Genomic DNA, 25845 nt, shown 5'->3' with positions numbered 1-25845 from the left:
TAGCAAACTGTTTGCCAAACATCCTTTGATCTGGCAAGATAAACCGACACCGATGCCGAACACTGCCCAACACAAACACAAACAGGCAAACAACGACAAACACCCATCCACACGTCCGTGTTTGCTGTTTGCTGTTGGCTGTTTGCCATTGTTTGTCAAGCGTGTGGATGGGGCTTTATATTATTGAAATTTGACAATTACATGAAGCGTAGTTGTCTCTATGGTTTACTAAGTACTAATAAGTAATCTGTACTATAAATAATTAAATGTGTCAGACGTCAACACACAGCTGACTTAAGTTTGGACTTTGGCAGGATAATTTAAAAAAATGTTGTGCAAATAGAAAATTGCAAACATTCTATGATTCTTCTATTTTCTACTAGATATAACAAAATTCGATATCCAAAGAAATATTGAACATTGTTACAGATTATTGAAATAATTTTTGGAATGATAATATAACCAAGATCTAAAGATGTTGGTAAATATAATTATGAAGCAAAATTGCTTATTAATAGCACATTTAAAAAATAATATTAAAATATTAAGCTCAGCAAGGAGGCTTAGTACCAAAAATGATGAAAAATTTAAGGGCAAGTACGACGTAATAATCGCCGGAGGTGGAATGGTGGGCTGTACACTCGCTTGTGCCATGGGTAAATTTATGTATGATATTATACTTTAAGGAGGTATTACATGTGCTTAACTTTCTATTTTATTAAAATAAATAGATCTTTCATCCAAATATAGTTTTTATTTAATTTTGAATACAAATTTTTATGCATTTAAAATGTATGTCTACAAAATGGTTTCCGACACAATTTTTTTTAACTATATATTGTATGATTTACAGGTAAAAATGCTCTGTTGTCCAATTTAAAGATTCTATTACTAGAAGGAAGTCCTAACAAGAAATATGAATTAACTCCTCATTATAGTAATAGAGTTGTGGCATTAAATCAGAACACAAAGTCTTTAATGAATTCAATTAATGTATGGGAACATGTTGAGGCTCTGCGACTTCAACCTGTGAGACATATGCAAGTAAGTTCATATACAATTTATTTTATCTCAAATATCTGGATATAGTTCATTAGGTATTAAAACAAGTTATTTAAATAAAATGAATATATTTCTATTTTACAGTTAAATAAAATATAAAAAATAATGTATTCTATTGTATTTACTTAATTACCAGGTAAGTATTGTTTTTTTTAAATAAATTATGATACATAATTTACACGGTATACCTTGCTAGCTGTAGAAAAAATTTACTCTTAATTGTGTTGTATTGTATAGAAAACATCAGTTGCATTGTGTTGTTACTAAATTTTTAGGTATGGGATGCATGTTCTGATGCAATGATCACCTTTAGTAGTACAGATATACTTGATGATGATGTAGCGTATATAGTCGAAAATGATGTACTGTTACATGCCGTGAGCAAAGAATTAAGCAAATCCAAAAATATAGAAACAGTCTACCAGGCGAAAATAGCAAGTTATCAATTATCACAATCTCAGTTATCACATGAGAATATTGTGAAGATGAGCAATGGTGATACATACTCTTGTGATTTATTGGTAAGTGCATTTAAATTCATAGCTTAAAACTTTTTTTAAAAACATATAGGATTCAAACTGTTATCGGCGTAGATAAGAGTAAGAATGGATTTTTTTTTATAATAAAATTTAGTAAAACTAAAGATCAGTATGTGCCTATATAATATATTTTTTACATTTCTACTCTTAGTTCTAAGACTTCCTTTATTTAAATTAAACAATTTAATAAATAGTGAATTTATTTGTATCAATAAAATTACTAAGAAATTAAGTATGCCTGAATTTTATGGAGGTTGCTTTTCTTTTAACTTATTTTCAATTAAAGTTAGCCGGCCATCTGTTATATCTATCAGTTTGTTTAATTTTTTCGTTACATCAACTAACTGGTTCTTCACATCAACAATACACAGTTCTTGTATTGTATTCAAAGTAAACGACATAGGCCTATTTCTATTTGATTCAGAAGTGGTCCGTTTTCGTCTTTCCACATTTTGGCTGTCAAGAGAAAATCTGTCATATAAATAACTTTTTCGCTTCACTAGTTGCCTTTCAATGTCCTCGCCGTCACACTTTCGTATGCGGAATTCGTAATTATTATTTTTACGGACACTTTTCTTGGTGTCTTTACGGCTGGCAACCATTTTGTAGACGGACGCTATCAAGTCTTTTGGTATCTGCAATGTTGCAATGATGTTAGAGGCTTGGATTTAATACAATTCTAGACAACGGGTTATGACGATAATCGGATATGTAACGTAACAGAAGTGTATGTAATAGGTATTTTACAATAAATTAATACTATTTATAAAAACCTAAAAAATTATTGACATTAGTGTTCATATGTGGTTGTCTCTGATGTTGTGGATATCGTTATTTATTTATTTTAAAGTTCAAAGAGTTACACCAGCTAAATTAACAAATAGAAAACCTTCGTGGTGGATAATACTTACTCTACTTTCCCTAGGATCGTTGGGCCTTATATTCAGTGTACGCATATGAGAAGCCGTTAGCAACGCTCCCCAGCGTAACACACTGAGCAATTGTTTTGGTGCACACATCAACATAGAACTAAACAACATGCTTTCTAGGTGCGCTACTAATTGCGTTTGACGTACAAGTCTGTCTAGTCCGGCACTTTCCTGAAGAGCCTGAAAGTCGTGAATCAAATTTCAGTTATGGTACACACTTGATACAAATTATACCTACGAAAGCAAACAATTTAGGCTGTGCCTATCGTGGTAAAGAAAAAGTCGCGTATTAATAGCGGAGAACTTAATAAATGAAACCTGCATCTTGCTAATTTTGTGCCGGAAATTATTTTATTTATCTATTTATTGAGAAAGATTTACAGCTTATTATTAACTTACTTACTAAATACAGTATTCTTTTACGCCATTAAATAAATCTTTACAAATAGTTAGGTACTAATAATATTAACTGTATTGGTAACAATAAAAAGATTTCATTCAACTAAATACATACATATCAAAGAACGTAATAAACTAAGTAAAAATTGGTTAAGTTACGCTAAACAGTTGAGTATAACTTATATGTACACTTATAAAAACTTATGGATCATAATTCATTCCACTGAGGTACTCAGATGTCATAGCTCTCCTTGCCGACACCACACTTGAGGCGAATAGGTCAATATCACAAGTTAGACTATTAAACTTACTCGCCGCCCTAACCATAAAGCTGTTCCCTCTGTAATTGGTGTTAACTTTCGGTGTGTACAATAGGTGCATATTTTTTAGCGTCCTATTATGCACACGGAGACACAACTTACTTAGTAGTTCAGGACAGTCAACTTTACCTGTAGCTAAATTTATTAAATATGTAATATCTGCAACCTCACGCCTAACTGAGAGAGGAAGAACGTGGAAATGGTTACATCTAGTTAAGTAGTCAGCCAGGAAAGTCTTATCTTTATATTGGAGGTGTCTGATAAATTTCTTTTGAATGAGTTCTATACGATTGCTATAAACTGCATATTGTGGGTTCCATACTTGCGAGGCGTACTCTACGTTAGATCTAACATAGGCAAAGTACAGAGTTTTAAGTGTCTTCACTTGGGTGAAGTTTGTTGATGTCCTTAAGATAAATCCTAACATTTTATAAGCTTTGCGAACAATGCTGTCAATGTGAGTATCAAATAGAAGTTTGCTATCATGTAACACTCCAAGATCTTTGATTACGTTAACATTTTTTACTACAGATTTTTTAAGTTTATAAGCATGTATAATTTTCTTTTTTCTTCTTGAGTATGTCATGGAAAAACATTTGGATACGTTAAGATCAAGTTTATTAATTTGACAATAAGCTTCAAATCTATTTAAGTCATCTTGTAGGTCAGATGAGTCTTCTTCATTAGAGATATATTTTAATATTTTCATATCGTCCGCGTATAATAATATTTTAGAATGTAGGAAGCAAGTTTGAATATCGTTTACATATAGAATAAACAGTAAAGGTCCGAGCATGGATCCTTGCGGTACTCCTGACGTTATATTAATCCACCTTGATGCGAAACCTTGTAAAACAACAGCCTGCGATCGGTTTTCGATATACGATTTGAACCAACGAAATAGGTCGCCGTGTATACCCACCGCCCACAACTTCCCAAGGAGAATGCTGTGGTCCATGCGGTCAAAGCATTTACTGTAATCAGTATAGATGACATCAACCTGTTTACCGTGGTCCATACCGTCTGTGATATACTCATTAGCAGCGATTAAATTTGATGTTGTTGAACGATTTTTTAAGAATCCATGTTGTTCCGAACCTAGGTGCGGTTTTACAGCTACGTAAACTTGTTCATATACTATTTTTTCAAATATTTTGGCTACAAGACACAGTTTGGATATTGGGCGATAGTTATCGATATTTGCTTTATCGCCTTTTTTATGAACTGGTGTAATAAAAGCAGCTTTCCATAAATTAGGAACTAAAGCTTTATGCAAAGAACGTTTAAATAGATGAGAAATAGGTAGGGATAGGTTTTCAGCACATTGTGTCAAAAAAATTGGTGAGATTAGATCAGGTCCTCCCGATTTACTGAGATCTAAATTTTTTAACAATTTTTTTATTTTATTGGGTTGTATGTCAATTGTTGAGATGTGAGAGATACTGTCTTGCTGTGGTAAAGATAAAGTGGTATCCGAAATGCAATCACAATATGTAGACTTGAAATATTGAACAAACAAATTAGCTATATCTTCACCATTGTCTGCTTTGAGATCATTATAGTACATAGTACTAGGAAAAGCATGGTCTCCCCTTTTACTTTTAACGTATGACCAAAAGCTTTTTGGGTTATTACTAATAGAGTTCTCAGTTCTTTCAATAAAATTTGCAAAACATTCTTTTTCGAACTTTTTTATTCGCGTTTTTAAGATAGAAAAAGATTCATAGTCCGATAGGTTTTTATAAATTTTGAATTTACGGTGATATTTAGATTTCTCCCTGATCATTTTGATAAGAGGTAAAGTGTACCACGGGGGGTATTTATTAGTTGTAGGATTTTTTATGATTATATTTATATTATGATCCATAAGGTCTTTTTGAAGGGAAACTTCTTTAAGCGCATGCGTTACAGATGAAACGCAATAATAATAATATTAGCGTCACGAAGATGGGCAGCGTTTTTGTCGTAGAAAAGGGACAGAGCGATTGAGAGAGAGTGAGAAAGGGCGAACGTAGCATGAAGCAAATAGCCATGGAGCGAGAGTAGGGAGCAAGCAAGTTAGAAAGATCGAGAGAGAGAAAGTCAGATAGAGCGAACGTCGCATCATGCACAGTGCCATGGAGCGAGAGGTGGGAGAGAGCTAGTGAGAAAGATTGAGAGAGAGAGTTTAAAACTTGTAACATTAACTTAGTTTTAGATTGTATAAATTAGGTTAAATTTGTATAAACATGAACAAGACTTTAAAATTAGTTTGCCAAAGAAGTTTTACTTCTGTCATGTGTACGCACTTTTTTTCTTCTAATGCTTGATAAGAATAAAACATATTTTTCGTCATTCATTTCAACATACGATTGAAAAGTACGAGTTGTACTAACCTGAATGTCACTAACAGCCAAACCTACCAGCAAATTGGTCAATATAACCGTAACGAGTACGACAAATATCAGGAACATGGCATGTGCAGTGATCGGGTACTGCAACTGTGACCCAGAGCATTCGCTGTAAAATATATCCTCATACTCCAATTCACCACTCATCATCATAACAGTTTTGACCAACGCTGCTGGAAGGTGGAATGGCGGATAGTTACTGAAGAGAACACTGAATGCCAGGCCGAATGCAATCAAGAGACAGCTGTACGCCATCAGAAATGTTGCGAAGTTGACTGTCACTGAAAGAATCAAATTGAAAATGATTACAAATATTTGATAATTAATTTATATAGTTGATTGATCTGAGACAGAAATCTTTTTGGATATTTTAAAACCGTGTGCGTAACTGTGTACGCAACAACAGTGGCATAACTGTACTATCTGGGGCCCGTGGCAATTCTTTTGATGAGGCCCTATCAGTAAAAATCGTCCCTACTCAGTTTAATTTAATAAACTTCGAGATTTTCAGTGTACTCAAATTACACGTTGTATATGTCCCACTCTTGGCCATAGGCCTCCTCTCTTAGGCGAGAGGGAATGGTCTGTAGTCCCCACGCTAGCCCATGCGTATTGGAGACTTCACATTCATCCATAGAACATAATATATTTTGGGCAGGGGCTCTCTTGGGTCGGGGGCCCGTGGCATTTTGCCAGCCCTGCCACCCTATTGTTACGCCACTACACAACAATTTCAATTAACCTAAACCGAACAAAAATAAATGAATGTAATAATAATCATTCAGGGATTAATAAGAAGAATCTCTCATCAATCATATTGTATGTGTCTACATAGATGTTAATATAACACATAGAAAATATATGCTGTGGCCATGACTCACGGTTTGTGCACTTGAGATTTTCAAACTCTGTGATGTATTCGCTATATATCATAAAAAACAGTAATTACCCGTTGTAAACATTTGAACGTATAGACCAAATGTTGGAAAACGTCCAACAATCATCATTAGTTCAAACCAGCAACAAAATATTGTTATAGCTGCAACATCGTGTTGCCATGTTGAGGTGTTTCTTCTCGCTTCGCCATTATCTATGTACCACGTCGGGACCTAAAATATATATTTTAATACATATCTAACTTTATCAATTCCAACCAAAATTAAAAGCCCTTCTTCTAGCTAAAATCATTGCTAGCTATAAATAATAAAAGATAATCACGAAAAAAAAACTTACTGTGCATAAGAATACACCAATAATAATGAGAATTTGCAACCAGTTTTCCCACTGTCTGATGTATGCGGACCAATCGAGACAAGATTGGAAGATTTCCTTCAGCATAAAGAATATATTAAGTAAAAGGATCACATATTGGATCGGCCGAAGATAATTCGGTATATTGCATGTCGTATCTTCGCAGAGGAACATTTCTGGAAATCAATAAAATGTGAGACCTATTAGGAGTATTAAATCGTTGTTATCCTCTATCTACTGTATAATTTTCTTGAATAAAGTTATTTGTCAATATTTTTCGATATCAGAGCAATTATCCAAAGTTCATTTAGCACAATATTTTATATAAAATGTGTACTTGGAGAGAACAATTGTGGCATAGAAAACATATTTTCAACATGAATAAAAGTTATACTCACGTAATATATAAAGACTGTACAAAGTAATAAACAAAGCGTGGTAAACGAAACTTAGAACAAAGAATTTTCTTATTCTCCTCCATTTTAAGAAGAGGAAGGTCTCTGCGACTGGATGCTTTAAAACATCTTTCCTTCCCACCTGAAATTAAATTAATGTAATTTATATTCAAAGCTCCGATAGTCAGAATATCTACAATGCAAAGACAAAGAATTTTTACATCGATGAATGCTAACAGCAATTCCGCTTCGCCTCGTGACAGACATGGAACTAAAGGCCGAAAGTCTATGGTCAGCTCACAATCAACATCTCCCAGCTCATGTTCACTGATGTGTACTGCGTCGTCTAACTTGCAAAGGTAGCGTGGTAACACATCCGGGACACGGCGTACGATGAATGATAGAGCTGAAACTCCTCCATTAGTACGGAGGGTGACGTCACCGCCGTAGTCTACAAAATAAAAAAGAGGTTATATATATGTATATATTAATAATTTAAAATGATAGCAAAAAAATAGATTTAGTATCAAAAACGGTGTCTTGTGAGATCTATGGACGAACGTTAAAAACAAATATTAAAATACTTCACCCAGTAATAATAGCACACAAGCAGAAAACTCATTAAGTGCAGCGATATGCAATGGTGTATATCCAAAGTGGTCAGCAACATTAGGATCGGCACCGACAGACAGCAAAAGTCTAGCTACGTCACATGCGCGTGCGCCGCGTACTATCGCTCCGTGCAATGGCGTCCTGCCGTCGACATCTTGAGCTTTCACGTTTGCTCTACGGTCCACTAATAGTTCTACTACTTCCACAGACTGTGCTAATGCCGCTGTAAGGAAAAAAAATAACAGCTCCTTTTTATTGACACAGATATCATATAGAGATATAGTGAAGGTAACAGAATAGGTAATTTATCTTACCAAGATGGAGAGCGGTTTGTCCTCTAGAGTTCTGGCAGTCAATGTTAGCTCCATGATCCAGGAGTAACCGTGCACATTCAGCGTGGCCATCAACAGCTGCTAAATGCAATGCGGTTGCTCGACCTGGACCCAACGCTGCCCTCACATCTGCCCCGGATTCCAGGAGTAATTTCACACATGTGGCAGAACCAAGAGAGGCTGCTACGTGAAGAGGAGTTTCAGTGAAGACCTGTATAATGAAATATTTTGAATCCAAAATGTTTTTCTACGTATTATTTTATGGTAAAGCTTAAATTCTAAATACATGTTATGAATTAAATGTAAACTGAAATGACATCAAAGTAAACATAATAGAAGAAAATCAAAGAGAACAGAAATTGTCACACTCGAAATAAACTTCATTTTCATTTTAAACTGTAAAATCTCAGACAAATTAAAAAAATCTAAATGTATATGTTCTTATACACATATCTGTCTTATACCAAGCGTTGTTTGTTATGATACGCACCTGTGGAGTGTCCGCGCATGCGCCTGCGTCCAAAAGTGTGCTCACGACATCCGGTGCATCGCTTAATACAGCATAATGCAGTGGAGAATGCTCGCTCAAACCTGCATTCACGTCAGCTCCGTGATTTAAGAGGGCCTAAACATAATAATTATTATCCCATTGTTTATATAATTACTAACTGACCCGGCAAACGTCGTTTTGCCACGTATATTATTTCTAGGAAACATTTTTTTAGTTGAATAAAAATAACTATCTACTATAATAAAAAATAGGGGTTGATCGTAGAGGGGTGACAATTATGGATTGTATGTATTTTTGTATGCTGTATCATAAAAAAATAAAAACAAAGTTTTGTCTAGAATATAAAAATTTAGGGTGGGACCACCCTTAGCACACAACACCACACACAACATCCCTAAAGGGGATGAAAAATTGGTGTTGTCCGATTGTCAGACTTACTGAATATGTATAAAAAATTTCATAAGAATCGGTCGAGCTGTTTCGGAGGAGTATGGGAACGAATATTGTGACACGAGAATTTTATATATTAGAAGATTACTATGATTTTAGTAGTACCTTTACACAGTTCACCGATTTCGCACTAGCGGCACAGTGCAATGGTGTTGCCTTTCTGTCTGTATTTGAGTCCCACATGTTGGGGTCTGCTCCATGTTCCAAAAGCTCCTTCACGCATTCTTCGTTTGCTACTAAACAGCTAAGGTGGAGACATGACCTGGAGAAAACGAGCTTATTTGATTGGACGAAACAATGTCACTGGAAATTGTATTCGTTTTAACAACAAACTCCCAAGCGAAATTAGAGAATTATCACTAAATAAATTCAAAGCCCTCGTTAAACGAAAATTAATCAATAAAGCTTTTTATAAATTTCAGGAATACTTAAATGATCCTAATCCTTGGGATTGATTTGCTCCAGTTCAAACAATTTGTATGACAATACTTGGCGATTAAAAAGAGTGGCGGAAAGTTTCTTACCCGCTCTACGCCCTTGACTTGCGAACTGGTAGTAAATGTAAATTTACAATTAATTTAACTTCTTTCTGACAATTCATAAGTGTACTTCTTTACCTACATGTATAAAGATATTTTTAGTTTTTGTATAAAAATATCTATGTTATAAGCGGTGTCTATAGACTTAATTAAATAGAGATATATATCAATTACAATTATAACTCAAGTTCAATTGTTTTAATCAATTGTAAAAAGACAAAAAACTACAGCCTTTTAATCACCTGCCATTTGCTTTTTACACTACCGCCTTTTTTACCTTCGCTTTATCGTGAGAACTTCGGAAATCTTAGTTCAGAAATTTAAACGTATGACTAAACTGAAGACTAATGGTGTAAGACTCCGCACAATATTAATATTTTATTTGATTAAGAAAATATTTCATCCAACACATGGTTGCTTGCCGAATGAAAGACGCAATGTTTGTGTATTGTAATGGGTTTATTTTTACCTGCTCCCTTTCCTAACTTGCTCTACTTTCTCGTTTTTATGGTTTCCAGATATCAATTAGATGTTTCCGGAGGATATGGTTGATCCAAATAATTGTCTAAGATTTAATATAAAATTATTTTCCATATTATTTCGCGGTAGACTTTATTGAAAGATATTAGTGCTTTCGATAATTTTGTCAATATGAAGATTTATCAAGAATTGCATATTGCGTAACACAAATAATATTCGAACGTAGAGAGATTCAGAATTCGTCTTATAATAAAACTTTATATATTTTGAATAACACAACACGTATGTTTTATAATGTTTTGATGAAGATGAATCTGAATGACTGAAGAATCCCTGCACATCACGAGGACTTGAAATTAGTTGTGTTTTATTCACATTAAGGATAACGGGCTTCTAACTTATTAGTTAGTTTCAATGGTTTTTACACCCTGCCAGACACATTGAAAGTCCGCTGTAGGGCCGAGCGCGAGCGCTTAGTCTTTACTACCTGTTATCTGCCAAAGTAACCACTACCCAAACTCTATAGTCTCTGGTCGTTCTTACCTGTATAGGGGACACGCACAGAAGAACTTTCAGCTTTTATAAAATGAAGAAGGTCTGGCAGTCCTGGGCTCTTAATCTAATATAACCCAATTAGAAAACAATTAAACTAAATAACAACACTTGTGTTATGTAACTTAAGAAATATTTTTGTGTACTAACACAAATGTTTTTTCCATATTTGAATATAAATACTACCTGATAAAATCCTTGTAATACAGTGAAATTAATGTAATTATTGTCACTTAAGCTTTGGCTTTGAATTGTACGTAATCCTTGTTTAGAAGACATATTAATAATATGCGGTTGAAGGGATTTACGATGAACTTCATAGTTGCAACTGAAGAATAGAATATTAAAACATACAGGGACCGTACAAAAGTACGTCGCAAAAGGAAACGTGTCTGATAGTTTCTCGCCCGTTACGAAAACTTACCTTCCAGAATCATCTGTGCTGTTCGCATCTGCTCCTAACTTCAGCAGTTTGTGTAGCACGGAACTCTTTCCCATCCAAGACGCCCAAAGGGCAGCAGTCCTTATTCCTTCATGGTCTGCTTGTGCCGCTGAAGTTATCGTCTCCTCATATTGACCGTTTTCCAATAATGTACCCATTTCTTCAGCGTACGGCAGCTTTTTTAGTGTACTTTGTATTTCTTCTGTTTAAAAAAAAGATAAAATATTGACAATTAAATTAATCGTTTTAGTAATCGTCGTTATTCTTGATTTTCTTCTAGTTTTACCTAAATATCTTAGTGTTTAAACTTTAAATTGTAAATATGTTTGTCTTCATCACTTAACTTGACTGGTAACAGCCTTGCGATTCTGTAACTCACTTTTCGAACTCTCACAGCGGTTTTCGCAGCGGCGGTCGGGCTCAAATCAGTCGTAAAGCAGTCATTTTATGATTTGGCATTCTGATAAGGAGGGAGCTTGCAGTTTATTGTTTGCCGCTGTGTGAGTTCGAAAAGTGAGTTACAGAATCGCAAGGCTGGTCCTTTAAATTACATCTGTAATAAATGTGAGATGAACTTCTTCAACCTTCAACTGCAACCTACACATTTTACCAGACTCATTTTGGCATATGTTCCTAGTGAGATCTAGAATCTTAGTAAAGCGACGCCGATAATACAATTTACTTACCTAGTTCCCATATATCCCTGGACGGTTTCACCCGTATCCTGTCGCCAAGGTCTCCCCCATGTGCGGACTCGTCACTAGAGATGTAAACCACCTCCTCATCAGAATCCTCGGCGACTTCACTCATGTCATCTAGCCATCTTGTGCTTCCCTCTCGATAACTCTGTGTACAATTATCAGTATATATCCTTAGAGCTTGATGTATCTACGCTGACGGAAGGTTCGCAAGTGTGTTGCCGGCATTTTAAGAACGTTAAACTTATATTTTTGAGAGAATATAGATGGTTGGCATTGTTACAAGGCAAAGAAAAATTATACAGCAAGCTCCCAATTTTCTCGTGAATCTATAGCGTATTTAATGTATTTTTTAGTAATTTTCAATTTGATAGATTTAACTTAAACTTATTTAGGGGAAATATACGCGAATCCTACAATATTTTCACTTGTGCATTCGCTGAAAAGCATCCGACACGGGCTTTTATCTATACGTAAGTACTATTATAAAAATAGGTTGTAGGGGGTAATCTCTGGATCTACTAAACCGATTTGGAAAATTCCTTAAAAACTCCATAAAATACCAATAGAAAGCCATGGTATTTGTGAACGTTGTAGGTTTTTTGATAGTTGGATGGGCAAAGTAAGTCTGAGGAAAGTCGAAAGAAAACGTTTCTTATGAACGAAGGAACTCAAAAAATATATCTATCTATAATTTTCACCAATATCTAAAATGATTAATGTGAAGTGAGTTAGTTAATAAGTTTTAATTAAATATGGTACTCGTGTAAACTATGGACAAAGTATCTAAGATATAATTGCCAATTGATGATATGAAAGCACTAAAAGCCACATTGATGTTTCACTTCACATAAAAATGTTACGACCAATAAAACATTATAGCTTTTTAAAATACATAACACTTTAGTATTGCACGATTTTTAGGCACTTATTATAGGCATTTTCTGGGTACAATTTCTATAAGTATAATTATCTATACAAAAAGTTACGAAAAATTCACTAAAACTGGACTTTATTATTGGCTGCCTGCACGTAATATACTAAAACATTTGGCTTTCATAAGACAACCTTTTTCTTCGAGTTTTTCACTGAAGACATTCCGATTTCAAATGGTACGCATATCAAAACAAAGCACGCGCGCGTTTCACTGAAAACTGAATTCTGAAATACGCCTCCACCGAATATAAACAGATTACACGTTTTGCCCAACAAAACTCGATCTTGCTAATCGAAAGTTTTCTTTGAAGAATGTGAGTGTCAGCCGTCTGAATCGCCCACGCAATTATTTATAAAGCGTACGTAATGTTACTATTTTATACTAAATTTTAATTGGGAAAATATTTTTCTTGTCATGTCTATGGTTTATGTATTAGATTTTAACATACAGGAGGAGGATCGACTCTGAATCTTTTCCCCAAAGCCCGCTCAAGCTTTCCAATTATAGTAGAAATAGAGATACCGGGATATTCTTAAACCTTTATATAATGCCTTCAAATAGGTATATCAGTTAAAGAGTTCACGTAATGTTTTACAGTCATTTGTTTTAATAAATTAGTACTAATTCTGCGGGTAGTTAAAAATTAATTATCGAGTAGTGGATCTAGGCTGTGTCCTGTCTATTTTACTATTTATTATTATCTGCATACAATTATGTATATGTACTCGATACGAGCAGAGTTGGCCTTGTGGTTTTAGCGTGCGACTATCAGTGCGGTCGTAAGTTCGATCCCCGGCTGTGCACCAATAGATGTTCTGTATACGTGCGCATATCACGCTCGTACGGTTGTGCATGGCATTAGACAAATAACTCGACGGTGTGTGTGTCAGAATGTTGAACGCCTGTCTATTAAGAAAGAAATATTTGAGGTTGTAGCGCCACTGCTATTTTTATTTTTTAATTATGAATATGTACGAGTACATGGAACTAAGCCATCCTATATCCATAGCTTTATACCGTGCTTAATTTAGTAGAAACAGGCACTAAAAAACATTGTTGCATTATCCCAGATCTCGGTATTATTTTATTATAAAGCCACTAAGCTTTTCGCTTGAAAAAAACAGAAATGGAAAAATATGATGGCGTATATCATACCCTAAAAGGGGCCATACAAATACTAATACTACGTATAGAACAGTAACAAAACTAACCTTAATTTTTAGAACTAATACTTATACTAAGAACCTAAACAATTATTGAATGAATTATTAAAGCTTTCATAATAATAAAGCTTTTCGCTAAACTTCGATTCAGTTATTGGTACAAAATATTAGCTAACAATGCAGTCAACTTTAGAAATAGATGCTTATGAAATGTTGACGTAATTCAGCAAAATTATGGCTCAATAAATTAATTCCAGAAACCCTTTGGGCATTAATAGATTGTGTCGAGTGAAGTGCTTAATTCACGTGGAAGCTATAATTTATAATGCAATCGTTGTGGAATCAAATCGCCACTGCTGAGGCTAAAAGTTTTTATTTATTATCAGTCGTCAACAAAATTGAAAGAAGTTTCTTGCCAGTTCTTCTCGTCCGTTTCACGCCCCCGAGAACTGACAGTGAATGTAAATTGTCATTCAATCTGTCATATTACCTTTAATAAATAAATGCATAAAAAGTTACACAAATAAATATTGTTCACTTTTAAATATCTTTTTGTAAAAGATTTTGTCTAATCATATGTACATCCCCCTCTGTATGATCCAAGGCTGTATATTTTGCTCACTCAGCGTTCGAAAAGTGAGTTACAGAATCGCAAGGCAGGTTTTAAATGCGAGGTGATTACCTAAATCATCGGAGTTACGCCCCTAGAGTATAGCCAGACGTGGGCATTCCTTCAGTATTTCGTAAAAATAGCATTTAATTATTTAGCATAACTTATTTCTGTTGTACGCGAGTGATAATAAATAGTGTACACTATGTTTTTACATTATTTAAAGCATTCCGTTGACACAGGATCCTCAATATAATTAAAAATGTGATAAAACGGCTATTTGAAAGTTAAAAAACATTTCAATAACTTGCAAGCATGCAACATTCTGCAGTATCTATTCAGTCATTACAATTAAGGTTTTATATAAAAACAATTAAAAAGTCCATACTTCACTATCACTACAGTTGTTGTACAGCATCACTCATTTCATTGTAGATCAAGTTGATTTGCATTGGTTCGGTTATTATTGAATATCCCAACAAAAGCAATATTAAAATCTATAAACGCAAGACACGGTAGAAAAAAATAAATTTCTCAACTCTTTAGATATTAAAAATGTTACAAGCGTCTAACCTCGAATGATTAGTATACAACTCTGCATAGTTTCGTACACTGAAAATATGTCTATGATGTTAAATATGTCCTGTCTATATATTGAATTGTATTATGTATTTTAACATGTATTAATTACGTTTATAGTTATGTATTTAATTAAGTTAAAGCAGCATTTCGCGTTAATTTATTTCAATCTTACTACAGTTACTAGAACAGTTACTCTACAGTTACTAGAACAGTTGACTAAATATTGCAAACTTAGTAGGCGACGCATACTGTTAATATGTAATCACAATATTTTTTAGTAAAAAAATATTTTAACCCAGAAATTTTTTGACGTGAAACTTCTTTAGGCGCGCATGAGTGTAAATTTTTACGAAAACGTCACGAAGATGTGCAGCGTTTTTAAAAGGGCGAGAGCGATTGAGAGTTGAGACCGATGGAGAGAAAGTGAGATTTTTTATAGAAATTCTATTTTTTAAAATAAAATTTCGTAAAGAGAATTTATGAAATATTAGTATTTTATATTTTATGCAAAATAATGTATTGAAATCTCAAATGACGATGTGTAAATGTTTGCCACGTGTTTTTATAATCGAAGAAACAAATTTAAAAAATTAAATTTATGATTTGTAGTATTAATTTTCGACACTTAATATTTTAATGACAATTAAGATAATTAAATTCCTAACATATCTTCCTTTCTCCCTCCCTCTAAGTCTCGGAAATCTCAAGTTTTAGATTTTTTTCAATATGAACAAGACTTAAAAATTCGTTTGCCAAAGAAGTTTCACTTCTGACATGTGTACTTTGTACACACGCAGTTTTTTTCAAGAAAATTTTGATTTAAATATCCTAGTAGTTCTTGTAAATTCTTACATAAGATTAAGGAAGCAATTTATGTAAATAGGAAGTATCTGAAGATATGGAGTGTTTTATTCCTTAATACGAAAACGAAACCACGGGCTGTAGTTATCTCAAGAACTTTAGATTACACATAGTATTAAAACGATTTGTTTCCAATCGTTCTCCTAAGTTTTACACCTGGCGGCCATTTTCTATTTATATCACATACAACAAACACTTCTCGTGGTTGATGTTATACAGATAAATATGCAACATTTTGTATTATGAGTAATAGATTCAATATGACATAAAATCAAACATTGTTTTTCATTATAAGCGTACTTATCAGATATTGTCTAGAGTATTGTTGGCCTAGTGGCTTCATCATGCGACTCTCATTCCTGAGGTCGTAGTTTCAATCCCTGTGCACCAATGGACTTTCTTTCTATGTGCGCATTTAACATTCGCTCGAACGGTGAAGGAAAACATCGTGAGGAAACCGCCTTGCTTTAGACCCAAAAAGTCGACGGCGTATGTCAGTCACAGAGGAGGCTGATCACCTACTTGTCTATTAGATTGACAACAGAAACAGATTCAGAAATCTTAGGCCCAATAGTGTTGTAGTGGCACTTTATTTATTATTTATCAGATATTGTCTGTAAGGGTCTTTTGATACACGAGGCAAAATTAATGCTATTTTAGCATATCTGTAGTGAGTGCTTCGCCTGTGAACTAATGTATTTTCCTATATAGATTATAGCTGCCCCCGCGTAGTTCGTTTCTCCTTAATGTGATTTTACTTAGCCTACCTTTTTTAGTATATACCAACATGGAACATTTTTTTTATTTTATTTTTTATTTATTTAAAATTTTAAAGCACTCAAATATATGTACTGTAATTAATTAAATAAGTTAGTAGTTAAGTACTTCAAAGCAAACTTTTGAATAGCTCTCAAAATATCTTTATGCCCTTGACTTAGACAAGATGTAAAAATTTTCAGATTGGAGCCGACGGCGCTAACTCGGCTGTGAGGAATGCTATGGGCGTGCAATATGTATCTTGGAAGTATGACCACACGGGAGTTGTGGCTACACTGCAATTAGCTGAGGTAAACTAGGAATAAGGGGCCTCATTAAGTGGCAGCTAGGTGAGGGGTATCGGGTTCGATTCCCGGTTCGAGGGCAAGTTTTAATTTAATTTAAAATTGTTCTCGGCCTTTGGGAGGGTTGTGCGGTATCGGGCGAGTGCCTAAAACCGTACATGGAGGACACGGTTGAAGTTCTAAGGCAAGCACGAATTATAAAAAAATCTTATACTTGACGCTGGCTAATGCACAAACCGTGCCAGAGCCATAAAAAAAAAACTAGGAATATAATCTCGAATCCTCTGGGGCGTGAATCATGTAGAGAAATTGGTTAATGTTAACAGTTGAAACTAAATTTACATTTTTTCACTTGAATACAGTGGAACCTCTTTAAGTCGAAAATCTCCAAAACTCGAAAAAAAAATTTGTGTCCTTCCCTTCAATTTTCAAAATTTTCATAACTCGAAGTACCCTTTATTAGAAATAATGAGTCCCTGCAAGCCGTTTTTGTACATATTTTCCTTCTATGACTCGGAAAGTTCAATTGCACCTTTGTATGTCGAACATAGCAATATTTTACACTGCAATAGGAAAAAATTGATACTTATTACGTCTTTAGATCGAAGAAAAAGAAATTAGAATCGTCGTTCAGAATTTGGCGAAAATGTAACCCACCAATGTTTCTTAGAAAAAAATATGAGAATAATTCTTAGACGAATCAAATGCTACATAAGTAGAAAACTCTATACTACTACAACCTCCAAGTAGTATTTGAGATACAACCTCCAATTACTTATAAGATATTACTTCTCCCTCATAGGCTGGCAACGCACCCACCAACTTGGTAACCATAACCATAACTGACGCCCCTATCTTAAACATAAACGTATTATTTCAGGAGTCGGAGAACACTACGGCCTGGCAGCGTTTCCTACCAACCGGTCCGATAGCCCTTCTACCACTTAACTCGAAGCAAAGTTCTCTAGTCTGGTCCACATCTCCTGAACACGCTAAAGAACTGCTCAACTTGCCTGAAGAGAGATTTGTTGATGCCCTCAATGATGCTCTGGTAAGATATGTATTATTAATATGGTGCATTGGTGGTTTAATTATAATCAACATATACAAGAAATTGTATCAGAACACGTCTTTATAGAAATACAGAGTCTGTGCGGAACGAGAACTGACGTGACAGTGGTAGTTTTCCAATTACAGAGCATAATGCCGAATTATGCTTAATTGGAACGTGAATTAGTTTTCAAATGCATCAGTAGAGTGCGCTAAGTTCAGTTTTGAAAAAAAAATCATAGTTAGCAACCTCATTAATGTATAAATAATGTGGTAAACAATAATAATTGGTTGAAAACTATTTACGCTTATTTTAAGTAATTTGGATTTTGATTATTTCATTAAAAAAATTTACGTTTTGAGTAATTTTATTTATTTTTATTCTCGTAATTATAAACAAATGAGATTGTGTCGTCTTCTTCATCTTGATAAATATGTTATTTGCCACGAAAACATAGATGAGAAACGACGAAACAAAAGCCTTACAAATTTTTCAACAATAAATAATATTACTAACGATAATATATATTCAAAATTTCGATCAATGCCAACTTAAAGAAAAAACACGTGTCAATTTTCTGTCACTGAGTTGGTATTGATTGCGAGAAGCACGCGAGAGCATTACTTTTGAGAGTGCTCAATTGTGCGAAGCGTTGCTGTACTTGGAACATTCAACGTTGAGCGTTATGCCGCATACTGCGATCTAGTGCTCTAATTGGAAAACTACCAGTTTACTACGCTAACTTAAACAATTCTTATTTGACGCATCATTTATTCACAAAAATAAAAAATAAAATATACGTTTCATATTAAGTCTTAAAACGATAACTTTCGTACTTTAATGATGTAACGGTGTTGTCAACATGACAAAAATGGTAATTTAACACTGCCGCGATCATAAAACCTTAAACTGCTCTATTTTCGCACAGACTGTTGTATGCACAGATTAGTGTAGAAATTTAGAAATTTTTATGTCTTTTTTATTTTGTAAAAATAACTATCAACGTATACGTTTTCCAGTGGAAACAATACCCCCGAAGCAAGGGCATAGATGCCTGTACTGCCTGGGTTGGGTCTATACTCCACCGTTTGGGTCTACCCGATGGCGCTCAAAGGCAGCTCCCGCCCAGCATATGCGAAATTACTCCCAATTCCAGAGCTGCCTTCCCCTTGGCTTTTGGACATAGCACTAAGTATATTGCACCCGGTGTAGTACTCATTGGGTAAGTTTATTAAATAAATAGTTCCTAAATATATAATGAAAAATGTTCATGGAGTTTAAGAGAGCTGTCTTCAACTATTCAATACTGTCAATACGGTACGGTGCACAAACGTGAATTTTAATAGACAAGAAACTGACCACTTGTCAAATGGCTATCTATGGTCATTTACAAGTAAATATCAATTCAAGATATACCTCAGTACTATAACAAAAATTAAAATGGGCCAAATAGCAAAGAACCTAGATTGGGCAGGATATGGTAGAAGAACGAGAAGAGAAGTTTTTTATTTATAGCTGCAGTAGTTCTTGAATTTATTCCTTAAACATACAAAAATACACATTTTCTCTTTTTATTTAAGGGAATATTTTTCATATTCTGAGCGGAGCTATCCGCTGAAATATTTGCATAGTTCATACATTTTTAATTGGCTGATCAATTATTACATTAAATAAAAAAAACTAAATCAGTGGCGCTACAACTTCTTTCTTGGCCTCAGATTTCTGGATCTTTTTAATGATCATTTTAAAATCTAATAGGCAAGTAGCGATCAGCCTCCTAATTATTATATTACGTTACTTAAAATATTGTATTAAAAATGCACTGATAACTCATTTTAATTTTATTTTGGCCATTATTTCCAGTGACGCGGCGCATCGCGTCCACCCACTTGCAGGTCAAGGGGTTAACCTTGGATTTGGAGATATTAAGGACTTGACGGAACTGCTCACTGATGCTTTATACTCTGGATTAGATATAAGTAATACTCTTAAAACTACTATAACTTTACACTGGGTTCGATTTCTAGGAAACAAAAAGTTTGATGGTTGGAGGTCTTCCATAGACCGTTTCACAAGGCATTTTCTTTTGCGAACTAGCGAACTGTGGAAACGACTCCCGGTGGGGGTCTTCCCTCAGAGATACGACCTCCAAATGTTTAAAAAGCGAGTGTACTCCTACCTCAAAGGCCGGCAACGCACCCACTAAAAATGGGTGTCTATGGGCTGCGAAGACTGCCCTTTTTGGTCGTCCCGCAAGCTCGTTTGTTTTATTATTAAAAAAAAAGTCACATGACCAAACTTCTCTATAAGTATCCATGACACAAAAGTAACTGCTCCAATAGTAATTAGGTGTTAGTAAAACAGTATAAATTCGGCCTGTCTCGGCTTTGACAGGGCGTATATTTTGGAAATAAATCTTAATATATATAAATTACGTGTCACGTTGTTTGTCCGCTACGGACTCCTAAACTACCGAACCGATTTCAATCAAATTTGTACACCGTGTGTACTTTGATCCAACTTAAAAGATAGGATAGCTTACATCTCAATTTATACCCGCAATATTATTTTATTGCAAAATATTTGTTTATTATTTGATAGTCACAATTCTATCAGATGGCGTTGTGTTGAAAGTAGCAACGTTTCACATAAGCTACAATTTAATGGCATAACCACCAAAAAACCATGACTGGTGTTCTCCTACTGTTTCTCTTGAGTAGTTTACTACTATGTAATGTAACAAAAACCTTAGCCACAGCAACGCTTGGCCGGTCTGCTAGTATAGTATATGTTTCACAGAGGTAATGTAGCATACTAATAGAAAAAGAAATTTTCAAATCAGTTCAGTTTTTTTTGTTAATCATAAACAAATACACATCTTTACTCTTTATTAGTATAATATTAATTCATCGATTGTATTCATATCAGCGCCACATACACGAGTATTTTTAGTGATCTCTTGAATAATAAAATATAAATAGTATTTTGAAAGTCACTCCGAGAACATCTTTAATTATTTTATTTTTCTAGCCCACTCAGACTGGATGCAAAAATACGAGACGACCCGCCAACGTCACAATGTGCCCACTCAATTATGCGTAGACGCCCTATATAGGCTGTATGCATACAACATACCTCCGTTTGTTCTAGCCAGGAGTATAGGTCTACAAATCACTAATGCTCTTCATCCAGTTAAGGTAAATTTTAAGATTTTAATAAAATGCATTTTAATTTCCTTTCTATGTAATTTTAATTTTAATATTTTTAGAAATAGTTTTTCTATACGATTATTGACTTATAATAATAATAAATATTATTTTTAGATATAAAATTTTGTAAATGTTTTTCTATTAAATTTTTCTATACGATTGCAGTAAATGTTATGTTACTATCAATGTAAAAAATAATAAAATAAAATCAAGTATCAAGTAAGTTTAATCCACAAAATATATCAAACTTTTAGGGATATCATACTACATTTTTATTTTGCCGCGCTTTTTCTTTATCTTCTTTCATTAGCCAGACTCTATTTAACATAAATTTATCTTTAATAGTAAATCTAAACAAAAGAAAACGAAGACAATAGATACCGACACCGGTAATTCGGTTTACGTGTATTATTTATTACGTAATCCTACAGCTAGCATTAATTATATATAACAAAAAACTATTATACTAAAGATATAGCCAAAGATGGAAAAGTTCAAACATTTGCAAAAGTAAGGGAATCAACAAAAAGTATTAAATATACTTATCTAAGTAATATCGAATTCAGCTGTGTTGTGTGATGGAGTGTATGTGGGGTGTGCTGATGATGCAGGTGATTTAGCGCTATGGATATTCTTAATACTACTTTTTAAGCATATTCTGCGATAGCTCATACGGGTCGAGTTTTATGGGGGGCTGTTTCTATAGAAATGTAGAAATTAAATATCTCAGAAACTACCTACTGAATCAAAATGAAACATTATTAAGTCGAAATTGTTTATTGGGATAAAGTTCTTTCGCAAAATAACTTTATACATTTAGGTAAACAAGTACACTTATAAAGGCAGAATAGAAGTTAAATTAATTCTAAATTTACATTAGAGGCGTAGAGCGGGCAAGAAGAACTGGCAAGAAACTCTCTGCCACTCTTTTTAATCTAAGTTTCGTCGGGATTTGTATCATTATGGCCATTGAAAGATACAGTGTAAAACCGCGTAAAGTACGGCCAGTGTTTAATATGTATGTTTTTCGTTTCAGAAACTCCTAATGTCCCATGCTACAACATGAACAAGAAGAATTACTTAATTGTTAATTATAGTCATTAAAGTATTAATTATTAATGTGTTTTATTCATAATTATAGTATTGTTGATGAAGAGATACATTAAATTTCAAAATAAATATTATAATAAATTTGACTTTATTTTAGTCTAGTACATGGTAATCTCTCTTAAGGCCGATTTACGTTATCTTAGTGTTTAGGAGAGTGCTTTAGGATAGTACTTTAGTTGAAACATGTAAACGCTACTTGCTTTAGTAAACGCTACGCTAAAGAACTTGCCTTTCAAGTTGTACTAAAGCACTCTCCTAAACACTAAGATAATGTAAATCGGCCTTTAGGGTCCTTGGCAAGTTACATCTGTTTCGTTGAAAATGGTTCACAGCCGGGTTTATACGCACCTCGGGATTAAGAATCACGCTATCCCATTATCAAAAGCCAATTTTGTATTTAGTAACTTAAAATAAGGGAAAGCGTCTGTAGTTTCAAAGCTGTGGTAGTATCGAGGAGCTCTTCCTCCGACCTAAAGATCCTTGAAAAATTAACCACTGACTGACCCGAAGGTCCCGTGGCTTGCAAAAAGTTGTATATATCAGTAGTCGTTTCAGGAAATGATGTCATCGCAGTGATTGTAGCCATAGATTGTAGATTTCGCTACAAATCCAATGTTAAAACAATATAATATGTACATTTAATAGAAAAATCAAACGTGTTGACCCACTGACCACCTAAAAAAGTTCATATATTCAAAAATAAACAAACTACATTCAGCTGAATAACTTTTACAATTAGCAAAAAATGTTAATTCTTATATGTTCGTTTTTGTTCTCTATACACGTAAAAGGGTAATGTCTCCCTTACCCTTTTACTGTCTATGTGTACAACTCCCCTATCTATCAAATTCCGAGACAGATGGACGTGTAAACTAAGTAAGCTTAGTTAAGAAGCAATTTTATTTGACTTGACTGACTTTATAAACCTGAAGACAATTTATGTTTTGGCAGTCTAACCATTTCTATAAATAATTAATTAATCATGATCACTCATAATTCCTAATTAAATATGAGTGATCATGATTAATTAGGAATTCCTAATAATATAACAAATGAGCTACGCAGAAATCTGCCTTTGTCCAGTGTCCTACTGGTTAACCTAATTAAGTATTTAAGCCATACAAGTTTTATGCCTCATAACAAAATCTATTAAGTGACGCTTAATAAAAACTATTGGTAACAAAGTCAAAACTAGTATTAGTTCTGATATCATTTAGTAAAAAGGGAATGATTTTCATGTAGGTAGATCACTGTTTTTTATTAAAATTATAACTGGAAGCTGAGGGCCTTATTTAGTTATAATATATTATGACCATTTAGGCGAAAAATAGACATTCCACGGACATACAAAACGGATATTTCATTAATTATCGCAATAAATTATAATGTTTTAACCTAACAACCATGTCATTAACGTCGAAATATAAATAGACGATTACCTATTTACAAGTTTACGACCGTGTTATCTTCGATTGTTAGTCTTCCTGGAATAACGAACAAAACGACGAGTAATATTCAAACGCTATTCAGCGTACAATTCTTAGAAGTTATAAATAGTGTTTTGCTATTTGAAACCATGTTGGGGATAATATTACAAAAATAATCCATCCTGTGGCTGAAGTAACAATACCTTTTCCATTTTCACTGTAATTATAAGTTAATCCAGATTGAGATATAGATAAGTGGTATGTTAGGTTCAATTTACACATAATTTAAAAAAAATTAACTTCTCTTGCTACATTCATAATAACAAAAACAAAGTAACTTTTATTGTCTTTGCTAATACTTAATTTAGTAGTTCTCACACTAGGAAATTATTTTTTTTGCAATGCAACAATATCTATTAATGGTTTTGTTATACTTGTGGGAAAGTACGTTGCATATTTCCTTAGGTGAGGGGATAAAAACGAGGTCGTCTTGGTAACGTGTTTTCGAAACCCGCCGACCGACGACGCACGCAAGTCGCAGCTGCTATCGATCTATGGGAGGGTGTGACGTCACACAATGGCGGCAGTCGCCATGTTACTTGTTGACGCATTGATACGGTACACGCAATTTACAACTTTATTGTGGATGCTATTATAGCATAAGATTGCGCGAAGATAGACAACGAAATGATTCAGAGATGCGTCATTGAAGTATACAGAATTGTTTTATTATTCACTCATAATATTATAATATTAGGTTGGTGTTTCACCTACGATACTAATGGAATATAATCGGGAAGTTGGAGATAGCATGGTACCTACTTGTAATTATATGAGATACGTAATAAATTCTCGTTAGGTACATAAAAGACTAACATCGATATCATTCCTATCATCTACAATCGAATCTTGTTTATAGAAAATTTTGGAAGGATACACCTATGTTACATACTTATTAATCATGTATCAAACTTTGCAATATATCCTACCTAAATACCAAATTAATAAAGATATGCCTATGTAGGTAGGTATATTGTGAATCATTCGAAGGATTACTGTAATAATAATAAACCTCATTTATTTCTTGAAACAATACTATTTACAAAAGATATACGTAGTACGTACACATACTTTTATACAAAACATGTTTTATTTATAAATGCCTTTACTCTAACAGATCCTTGAAAATAATATATTTACTGCACTTAATATATTTTTTACCTTTCATATGTACCTATTTATATTTTATACATATACATTCATTACGACGAAACAATGTTTAACTCTTATGACATTTATGAACCTGTGATTTAGATGCCGAAACCGAAATTCCAGCCAAACCTTTTTGCCTAAGCCCTAAAACAATAGAAAAGAATTTGCAGTTTAGGTACCTGCAGCTTTCCTGCTCCCAAAACTCCTATTGTAACTCATGTCTTATGGCAATAATAGTCGGATTTAACAAGTTTTTACAAAATATTTATCAATTTTATGGTATGCAAAGTTAAAACTTAAAACTAGACTAATGGCCGATTTACATTATCTTAGTGTTTAGGAGAGTGCTTTAGTACAACTTGAAAGGCAAGTTCTTTAGCGTAGCGTTTACTAAAGCAAGTAGCGTTTACATGTTTCAACTAAAGTACTATCCTAAAGCACTCTCCTAAACACTAAGATAATGTAAATCAGCCTTAAACAATAGTATACTTAGTTACCTACTTACAAATAAATAAATTGTAGATCAACTGTGGCAGATCATTAGCTAATGCCTATTTTATTAATGAGTTATTTGTACTATGATGAATAATGGAGAAAAAGTATTAAGTACTTATATGTACCTAATTTAGTTCTTTTCACGGGTACCTAGTTGTTAGATTTTAAATTTAATGCATTATGTTAATTGATGGGGTATCTGGAGATGATAGAAGTCTGAAGTACA

At 33.8% G+C, this 25845-nt stretch overlaps 2 protein-coding genes across 4 annotated transcripts; one reads left to right on the top strand and one right to left on the bottom strand.

Moving 5' to 3' along the window:
- Nucleotides 1-286: 286 nt before the first annotated feature.
- On the top strand, nt 287-22494 carry LOC125054472 (ubiquinone biosynthesis monooxygenase COQ6, mitochondrial). Its single transcript, XM_047656396.1, has 9 exons — nt 287-656; nt 854-1044; nt 1338-1583; nt 17014-17121; nt 17996-18166; nt 19186-19388; nt 20030-20145; nt 21197-21363; nt 22412-22494. The coding sequence occupies exons 1-9, from the start codon at nt 476-478 to the stop codon at nt 22439-22441; spliced, it is 1413 nt and encodes a 470-aa protein (XP_047512352.1). The 5' UTR covers nt 287-475; the 3' UTR covers nt 22442-22494.
- LOC125054471 (transient receptor potential channel pyrexia-like) lies at nt 1789-24366 on the bottom strand. Of its 3 annotated transcripts, none has more exons than XM_047656395.1 (14): nt 24116-24366; nt 11890-12049; nt 11186-11405; nt 9296-9452; nt 8720-8854; nt 8212-8440; nt 7875-8120; nt 7507-7736; nt 7289-7427; nt 6873-7066; nt 6589-6748; nt 5625-5920; nt 2513-2710; nt 1789-2236 (listed from the first exon to the last, which is right to left on the bottom strand). In XM_047656395.1, the coding sequence occupies exons 1-14, from the start codon at nt 24122-24124 to the stop codon at nt 1847-1849; spliced, it is 2763 nt and encodes a 920-aa protein (XP_047512351.1). In that variant the 5' UTR covers nt 24125-24366; the 3' UTR covers nt 1789-1846. The 3 variants fall into 3 exon arrangements, with proteins under 3 accessions (XP_047512351.1, XP_047512350.1, XP_047512349.1); XM_047656394.1 differs by lacking the exon at nt 24116-24366 and adding an exon at nt 15000-15132; XM_047656393.1 differs by lacking the exon at nt 24116-24366 and adding an exon at nt 12970-13135.
- Nucleotides 24367-25845: the final 1479 nt, after the last annotated feature.

Source organism: Pieris napi, chromosome 12 (genome assembly GCF_905475465.1).
Source record: "Pieris napi chromosome 12, ilPieNapi1.2, whole genome shotgun sequence".
Taxonomy (NCBI): domain Eukaryota; kingdom Metazoa; phylum Arthropoda; class Insecta; order Lepidoptera; family Pieridae; genus Pieris; species Pieris napi.
The sequence above is the reverse complement of the archived record's forward strand: the minus strand, read 5'-3'. Positions and strand labels throughout refer to the sequence as shown.